Source organism: Berghia stephanieae, chromosome 4, assembly GCF_034508935.2.
Source record: "Berghia stephanieae isolate SIO BIC M18660-M18661 chromosome 4, UCSD_Bste_1.3, whole genome shotgun sequence".
NCBI lineage: Eukaryota > Metazoa > Mollusca > Gastropoda > Nudibranchia > Aeolidiidae > Berghia > Berghia stephanieae.
This window is the reverse complement of record NC_088363.1, coordinates 26,881,009-26,891,008: the sequence shown is the minus strand read 5'-3', so window position 1 is coordinate 26,891,008 and position 10,000 is coordinate 26,881,009. Positions and strand designations below refer to the sequence as shown.

The 10,000-nt window shown below is 37.0% G+C and overlaps 1 protein-coding gene across 12 annotated transcripts in view; it reads right to left on the bottom strand.

Moving 5' to 3' along the window:
- LOC144970340 (transforming growth factor-beta-induced protein ig-h3-like) overlaps positions 1–10,000 on the bottom strand; it is a 99,859-nt gene that overhangs the window by 6,146 nt on the left and 83,713 nt on the right. For all 12 annotated transcript variants that reach the window (XM_078909866.1, XM_078909867.1, XM_078909870.1 and 9 more), the window contains 4 exons: positions 7,484–7,703; positions 5,009–5,218; positions 3,751–3,885; positions 2,019–2,188 (listed from right to left, as the gene is read on the bottom strand). In XM_078909866.1, coding sequence (XP_078765992.1) covers positions 2,019–2,188; positions 3,751–3,885; positions 5,009–5,218; positions 7,484–7,703 — 735 coding nt within the window. The remainder of the gene's footprint in view (positions 1–2,018; positions 2,189–3,750; positions 3,886–5,008; positions 5,219–7,483; positions 7,704–10,000) is intronic.

Sequence of the window (10,000 nt, the reverse complement as noted above, 5' to 3'; positions counted from 1 at the left end):
GTGTTGTGACGATGCTACCAGGCGGGTTCGCGACGGTGCACGAATGCGGACCGGACTTTGCTGATTGGGTCGATCGTCATAACATAATAGTGTGAACCATAAGAAGCTGCTGCTGCCTATGCGCAATTGGGCGAGGGGGGGGGGGGGGGCGGTGTTGGTTAATAACATTGACCAATGAAACAAATAAAAAAATGCCCGAAGAGGGACTCGGCCCAGTGCGATACAAAACGGGTTCTATCGGTATTTGACCACCTTCAACCCACCTGGTCACGGCAATAACTCATCACTACTTCGACTTCAATGCTCGACGAGACAATGGTTTCAATGAGAAATAAATATACTAATAGAAGTGTATAGGCGATATTTATAAATATGACATCTACAGCTAACCGCCTAATATGCCGAGATCATAAATAACACTTGAATTTGAGCTCATTATCGCTCAACAGCACACTTACTGCGATCAAAGTCGGCTGGCTGGTATTTACAGCACTTGGTTAAAGATAACAATTCGGCCATACGAGAGGTAGTCGATTGTTTCAATGTTATTTTATGATAAAATTTATCTTTTTTTTTTTACTCGTGTTGTTTCGTTTGGAAGGAGGGTATAGAACCAGATCTCTTAACATTATGAATCCTATAAAAGACAGTGTTCCACTTTGATTTTTTATAAGTTGTTATATAGCGCAATATCCACTAAACGTGCTCAAAGCGCTTTACAAGGGGTCCTTGGTCAACAGCAACATTTAACATGTAGGACGGGACATGACGCTTGTTAGGCGATATTACAATTTTTTCGGACAGAGACAACGCTGTTAACGACCGGGTACTAATTTTACACCTGAGTACGGTGAGAGAATGTGAGTAAAGAGAGCTAGGCTCGAACCCAGGACCTTCCGACTCGAAAACGAGTGTCATACCACTAGACCACATAGCTGCACCACAACCTTTTGTTTTATATAAATATGATGAGTCCAAGCAAACAAAATTACATTTATTATTAAAGTAGGCTTATGACCACACCAATATGTCTCTGACAAAAATATAATATGATTTTTTTTATGTTGTGTATGATCTCACTGTATGTATATCAATCAATTCAGTTTATCAAAGTCCATTTCTTTCATCTCTATTTCAAAATAATTACTATTAACCTATTGGCCACAACCAAATATAACCTGCCGTCAGCTACGAGAAAATCGCGGCGTTACAAAAAGTTTGGCTTTAATTTCAGAACTTCACGAGCGTTGATGCCAGACTACATAATTTTGAGAATTTTGAAGTGTTGTTTTAACACGGGTGACGGCAAAATAGGTAGTATATAAAGTGAACTATAGCGACTTCTATTTTATCTAATGATGCTATGTGTTTAGTTAAAATACTTACACCATCCACCAACTAAATTAAACATACCATCACACAAGTCTGTATATTACCTTTAAAATTCATTCTCACGTTGATATTATTTAGTGAAAATAAATCACTGGTGGCTGTCGAAAAATAATAAAAACAAAGAGCTTGCTGAGTGACGTCAAAAGACACTTAGATAACCACGCCTCTCGGACAGTCGTCATTATGTAAACAATGGCAATGATTGGTAAACATAGCGAACTACACAGGTCTTGCTATTGATTGTATGAGTCTAAGTAAAATACCCAGTGTTCTACCGCTTGATCAATAGAACCAACACAGAAAACTATATGTAAACTTTAACGTTTATAGCATGATCGATAAAAGTAACTAGTCACTTGTTTGGTGGTATAAAAGCAATAACAATGATCAGAGAGAGGTCCATTTCATTCACGCTATTGTTTATAAACAACCAGTTTGTCCGACCACGTGTGAAGGTGTGTCACAAATTCCATTTGTTTGATTGGTCAAGAATCTACTGGTTAATTTCGTTCCTTCTATTAAGAATTACGAATTTTTAAATTTTCATGTAGGCAGGTGTGTACTTGTGAACATATGATAATTGAAATATTGATATCATTTATTTCCCTCGTTCCAAACCTACTAACGTTTCTGTAAATATTGACTTTGATCTTGTCCTTCCCAGCCTTCGTGGCCAAAGACGTATCTCCTACAAGAGAGCTTTCCGACAATCTCCCATTAGCTATGTGGTACTTCAACATCCTCTTCATTTTTAACGGCTCTTTGCTGAGAGCTGCCAAGTAAGGAGCTGGTAAACCTGAAGAAAATTGAAGTAAAATTTTATCAACACAGAAATTTAAGGTTAATTTAATTCCCAAAAATAAAAATGGGGGTCCCGATAGCTCAGTTAATAGAGCACTCGCTTCACAATCAAATGGACCGAGATCGATCCCGGGTGCAGTCGAGATTTTTTTCTGACAACCCTGTCCACCCAGCAGTGATTGGGTTGCTGGGTCTGTTAGATTTGACATAAAGTACCTTGCAATAGACTAGCATCCTATCAAAAGGGTAGCAAGCAATTGCTATTGTCCGTTTCAAGCTATATAAACCGGGATAAACTCCGGCTCAATGGGCCCGATGGCTCGGAAGGAATACTTTTTAAAAACTTCATCATTAAAAAATAATCAATTTTGGACATCACGTCTCGAAGCGGTGTTTTGTCGGGATGAGTTATGTACTGGAAATTGAATTGATTATAGATGCTGTCCGCTTGGTTAAGAAACTTACAACATGCCATCTGGAAATATAACGGACCAACACACACAACTATAGATAGATCGAAGTTGACATCACTCAGGCATTTGTTATTGTTTTTTGTTATGGTTTGGCATCCATTGTTTATGGTAATTCTCACTAAACTGTATTAACCAACTATAAACGTTCATGGTTACGCATAGTTTTGTGTGTTGGTCCGTTATACTCCGGACGGCAATGTTGTGAGCTTCTGAGACAAGTGCATACTATCTATAGACACAAACATGATACTTGGGGTTAATTTCTAGAATTCGTTATGGTCTATAATTAATACAATTTCTTTTATTGTAAAAATTCAAAGATTAGTATTGACTATTACTTAAAACTCTATAATATTCACTTTTCAGGGCCTGGTCGTAGCCATCGTTAAGGTTAAGTTAACGATGGTTACTGTCTGATCCATCCTGAAATAATACCGCCTTGAGATGGTGGGTATAAAGTGACTAACCAATAGGACAATTTGCAGGGATCAGAATTATATATTATTATAGGCACACCATCCAACAAATGACCACGTTTAACATGGTTTGTCTATTATGACAAGACGAGACAGCGTACAGAAAAGCCACGACACTGTTACACTAATAGAGAAGACGATAATAGCATTATGTCTCACCTAGGGCTGTGGTGGTGGGCACATGAACCATGGTTAATCAAGCAAATGCAAATTGGTATAAAGCTATGTCCTCATATTCTGCAGGTCTGGTAGCGGAACGCAATATGGGCTTGATTTAACATTGTTTGAAAGGATAATAGTTTCGTTGCTTTGAGAGTATTTCATTCACGACAAGGGGGGCACAACAATTTGGCTTAACAGAACTACGAATAAGTACATGTCGGTACAAAGCGTTATTTTATACATTTTGTGGAGTCTTTTTAAAAAGTTAGAGACAGACAGATAGAGAGAAAGGTAAATAACTAGTGCATTAAAAAATAAACGGTTGAATAAATGAGAAGCTAGATATATTTGTGGATTGGTGGATAAACAGATTGAAAATTGGACTGTGGTATAAATCGTTAGTTAAATATAAAGATGAATGGACACGAAGATTGATAGATACTTACGTTCTATAGCCTTATTAGAAGGAGTAAAAAGAGTAATGTCTTCATTATCTATTGTGTCGTTTAAACCAGCCTCCCTTGCAAGTTTTAGGAATTTGTCCAGGCGCATGTCGTGCATAAGTTCTGATGCTTTTTTCACTGTGGATTGAGAGACATGTTTACTATAGAACTTCATGAGATTAATATTCTACTTTTAACTAAATAGAGAAATATGCTGTCATTAATAAATTATTGACTCCTGCCAAGACATTAATGAAATAAGGTAGTAGTAGTAGCGTATGGCTACACCTCCAAATTCATCTCGTCAATCCAGCTTTGGAAGTTTTCCTCCGCCCTAAGAACTGTTTCATAGCTACCTGTAAGTTAACTTACTGGGAGGTCCATGTGATAGCTGGTCTCTGGAGTTGCCTGACATATCCGGCAGGCATCTTTGTCCCCAAGTTTCCATCTGCACATACTTGATGCAGTTCTGCCATGTCCTGTTCAAAGGCGTTTTGAGGAAACCCAGTATTTCCCGGCATTGTTGAATGGAGGCATTCTTTTGATGGGGTCTTTTATGATGAGGTTCTTCCTTCTCCTGGACCCACACCTCCAACTCAATGACATAAGGTAATAAGCCACAGACGGAATCGAATGTGTCTATACACACATTTTCTTTCTTTCTAATTATTTTTTTCCTGCTTACAGATATTTCTTTTCGTTTACAATTATTATGAAACTGATCAAATATCGTTGTGATTTCATGAAAGAAATTTATATGAACCCATATTGATACATGTCAAAGTGGTTTCTATCTTTTACTACTGGGTACTGGCATTAGAAAAGAACGTTCTGGTCTCATATGCCTCTCTCCTTTATAAAAATAAACATTTTAGTAACACAACAGCAGTGAGGCATGGGGACGTTCCATGGGTTAACTGAAAAACGCAATAATTTATTTTAAGTCGAAAAGTAGATTTGAAAAACATTATGACCCATCATAGTAGATCGTGAAAGCAACAAACAAAATTAATATAACAGCCTCAAAAAGAAAAAAAGTACCTAACACGGAAGGTTTCTGGTTCAAAACCTTCATTAAGCCATTAACAACAAAAATTAGAATATAAATCTATAACTTAAAAAAACAATAGACGGTAGACCCATCTTTTGTTCTTTTTTGAAGCTGTCATATTCATTTTTGTTTATTGCTTTTTACAATCCACGGCCTCCACCAGCTTTGTATCCGTTTGACGATCGCGTTTTAAAAGTTAAAACAACAAACCTGAATCTGGCAACAAGACCGTGTCAATACTGTGGAGCACCCCGTTGTAGGCAACTTTATCTTGACTAATCACGTTAGCCTTGTTGACTCTCAGACCGTTCTTTTTACATCTAAACAAGAGACGATCACCGTCTAAAGTCTTCAATCCCATCGATACAACAACGGCATCAGCACATGTCACGCCTTTCACTATATGACGTCTTACAACCTCTGAAAATGAAAGTGAATGCAGATTTAATAAAAGTGACGCAATCAGCTCTTCTACGGCCAGTAGAATTTTACAATGCATCGGTATATGTCACGCCTTTCACTATGTGACAACCCCTGAATGTGAAAAAAAAATAAATATAGAACGAACAAAGGTGGCGTCATCAGCTCTTTGTTTTTGCTTTTTTGACTTCCAATTCAGCGATTATTGCTCACTAAATATATCCTCTCAATCTCTCACTCATAAACATTTGAGATTCCACGACATAGTCGTGCCTATTGTTACGACTGACTTGTGGTAGACTTGGTGATTCTTCATAAACGCATACTATAAATACCTGGAACTTATACACCTTATATATAGTCTCTAATTCAGCTCACAACATTTTATGATGTCCAAAATCAGGTTTATATAACAGATACGTTTGACTATGTCTTCTCCACAATATTGAAATATAAATTATATCTTTTTCTTTAAAAATAAAGAAATGTTTAGCTCACTTTAATGCTATTTTTATGTCAAACTCATTACATCCTAAGATTTATTATGTCAAGTTATGGCGCCAATCGCTCCTTGATAACGATATATGGCGTGCACTGTGGGCACGTGGTGTTAATGAAAGTAGCTTTTCCGAGAAAGGTTTATTGACATGTTTAAAATGGGCTTTGTGAAGTCACCAGGAACAACCAAAGAATGGCTTCAGCTCATGTCATCGCTAGTTCGGATAAGTAAATTAGTAAAAGTTGATATTCAATCTTTTATGAATATAACTATTTAACTAAATTGCACTGCAAACATTACATGTCATATTTACTGTATAAACACTTAGATTGTATTAATTTTGTTACGTGTCCTTATCCATCTATAACTCAAACCTTAGTTTTCTTGACAGTAATAAATTTTAACAAGATTTAACGGACTAGCGAGACCATCACAACCGGCATGAAATTACTTCCTTGAGCGTATTGTTCACACCTAATTGCCAAAATTTGTTCATCGATTTTAGAAAATTATAAAATGGAGAAAGAAAGCACGACGAACAATTTATCTTAAACATGTGACGATGAAATCTCAATACATCATGTTGCCAAGTAATCATTTTATTTCTTGGAATATATAATGTCTCTCTCTTAAAATATCATTCACCGACACATTTTAGAAACTCAAAAATTTCAAGCACCTTGAGCTGGAATACCAAAAATTGATAAAAAAAAAACCTACCATCAAGATTGAAGCGACCTTCCGTTTTAATGTGCCATGTTTTGATATCGTGGTTCTTTACCAGAGAAATTTATTCAACAATTTGATTTATACAGGCATTCCATCGAGAAAGACAATCCAATCATCCCCTAACAAATTTATGATACCAGACAACTTACTAAGTACGAGGGTACGCAATGGAAGAATTCTTGCCGGATCAAGTAAAAATAATGAAATGTTATTATGTGACTCTGTGTGTGAACCTATTAAGCAACAGTATAATGCAGCTGAGAAAATCAAACATAAACTTGGTTGGAAAACAAAGCTTAAGCGCCGGTTGTGATCAGATAAAATGCAATTATTTTTCCACCAATTATGCAAACTTGAAAAATAGGAAAGAAACTATGACTCCTGGAGTAATGTTTTTTTTCCAATGTGCGGCTATGTGGTATAATGGTATGACACTCGCCTTCGGATCGGAAGGTGAAGGGTTCGAGTCCCGCACTTAGCGACTCATATTTGAATCATTGGAAAAGGCTCTTTATTCGCATTCTCTCACCGTATTCGGGTGTAAAATGTGTACCCTGACGTTAACAGCGTTGTCACTATCGGAAAAAAATGAAATTTTTATTACCTAATAGGTGTCATGTCTCGTCCTACATGTTAAGTGTTGTTGTTGGCTAGCTGCCCTTTGTGAAGCGCTTTGAGCATGCCCAGTGGATATTGCTCTGTATAAATGCTCTAGTTTAACTCATTTTCCAAGAAAATATTGCTTACCAGGTGCATGCATCGGGCCAAAGATCTATAAAATTTCCATTCATCTCAATGGAGAAATTCGTCTTAGGGTCAATCTCGAATAAAGACCGAGATAAACTTTGAGTCAACGGCAAAGCAGCGCCACAAAAGTGATTAGTGGTGGGCTAAATGTCTTCCTCAAGAACACCCCACCCCCCCCCCCCCACCACACACACAGAAAAACAGAGGGACTTGTAATCCGAGTCCTCCGGGTGTAAGTGTAATGCATTATAACTCGACCGTTTCGCTCCTAACTGACTATTCATACTTACTTTCAGCTGTACTGGCATCCGAAAGAATGCGATCTAAAACATCTTTAGGCAGTTTGGCAAAAGCAGCGTCTGTGGGCGCCAAGACTGTAATCGACCGCCTTCTCTGTTTCAACGTCTTCAGCATTCCAGAAACGTACAGAGCAAGCTGGAACTGGGAAAATCTTTCGTCCGAGAATACTCTCTCTGCTAAAGTAACGTTTAAGTCTTTGGGGCTTATCACCTGGTAAATGGGAGAAATATGAGATTTAAGTAAAATTCAAGTGAAGTCCTTATCTCAAAATATAAGTCCAAGTCTGAGTCAAAGTGATGAATTAGGAAAGTGTTAAATAAAAAGATCTAAAATAGTGTGGATGAAGCAGTACCAGACAAAGCATGAAAAAAATATAGAATACAAGATAAAAAAAACTATCCAAAAACAACCTCCCTCGACTAGGAAGGCAGATTTTTTTGGATGTTTTTTCGTCTTCTTGTATTTGTCTTTCTTGCTTAGTCTGAGACTGTTTCATTTACAGTGTTTCAGATCTTTAGTCTAAGTCAAACAGCACTCAGCATTGGCAGTGACTGGTGACAGCAACGGCATATTTTTCGATTCCTCTTTTAAATGCGGCTATGTGGTCTTGTAGTATGACCTCCCTTTTGGATCGGAAGATCCTGATTTCAAGCCTCGCTTGGCGCATATTAGGGTCCTTGGGAAAGGCTCGTTACTCATATCCTTTCACCGTACTCAGGTGTAAAATGAATACCTGGTCGTTAACAGCGTTGTCTGTGTCGGAATAATGGTAATATCGCCTAACAGACGTCATGTCTCTTTCTACATGTTATGTGTTGCTATTGGTCAGGGTTCCTTTGTAAAGCGCGTTGAGCATGTTAAGTGGATATTGCGCTATATAAAAACTCAAGTTTAAAAGGGACATTTAACTAATAAAATTATTTTGACGTCGATATCTTGATCACACTGGTAATTATTCTTAAGGTAAAGAAAGCCATCAGACGCTATTTCGGCCAGAAACATCGAAAACAATAAAAAATACAGAAATCAGTAGGATGATTTCATTGGTGGGTGGGTTAATCTATGGTTGTTATGAATTCAGAAAATATATTTTGACTGATATTTTGTCTCCCGCTTCAAGGTCATCACACCCGCTGCTCTTCTTTTTTTTTTATTATTTCTCAAACCCATTATGCAATACTTAAAAAATCGAAATACCAGGTTATCCAACTTGCGAGAAATTCCATGCAACAATAACAGTGATCAAAACGAAAAAGCAGCGAAATATTATGTAAATTTCCGTCATTCTTGGGTATCTGCGTTTTGGACAAAGCTCGCCAAATATATAATTTTTTTTTTGCCGGAGAAACATGCCAATGATATTTCTTGAAATAAAAATGCCCAGAACATTATGTTCAGTCTGTAGTCAGTTTCAAAACAATATCATAAAAAACATTTGAAATATTAGGTGTTTAAAAAATTACAACAATTGATAATGTTCACCAGATAGATTTATCTTGGCTTCTTGTTTTATTCGCCAACATTTAGATTGCAACTTGTTTATCTATTTGAACGCCAAATCCGTTACAAGATGCCATCCCAACAAATAAAATTATTTATCTTTTAGATGATCTTTGTGCTAATTCGACAATGCGAATGCTAAAATGGAATAGGCAAGCGGGTAATAGAGTTTAAAATAAAAATTCACACACAGACACACACACACACACACACACACACACACAAACAAACATACATATATGTACACACAAACACACTAGCTCTTTCTCACTGTCTCTCTCTCTCTCTCTCTCTCTCTCTCTCTCTCGCTCACTCTTTCTTTCTCCTCTCTCTCTCTCTCTCTCTCTCTCTCTCTCTCTCTCTCTCTGTGTGTGTGTGTGTGTGTGTGTGTAATAGGCAATTGAATAATAGAATTAAAAATAAAGATTCACACACAGACACACATAAATATGTACATATGCACACACACACACATACACACACACACTATTTCAATCTCATTCATTTTCTCTCTCGCTCTCTTCTCTCTCTCTCTCTCTCTATCTCTATCTCTCTTTCTCTCTCTCCTACGCCCATACACATTATGTATATCACGTTATAAGCATCCTTTCATCTGTCTGTTTATCTGTCTGTCTATCTATTCGTCCATCCATCTTTTTATCACTCTGTCTTTCTGTCGACCAGGGATTATTTCTTTCTTTCGGTACAACTTCTTTTTCATTTTTCATTCAATCGACCAATTCATTTAAGGGTTGATACGACAAATATGTCACATACAATTTTGCTCCCCCGCCCCCTATAAAAGAATAATAACCTATCTATCTTTCTATTATCTATCTATATATCTCTTTATCTACCTATATATATATATATATATTAGTTTGTTTGGAGCGCGCATTATTTAATATTCTTATCTCGTTTGTTTTTTTCCTACAATGCTCGCAGATAGATGGGTTCATCAGGGAGGAATGAAGTGAAGTCATGCCTAGTTGGTGTTGAATACAACA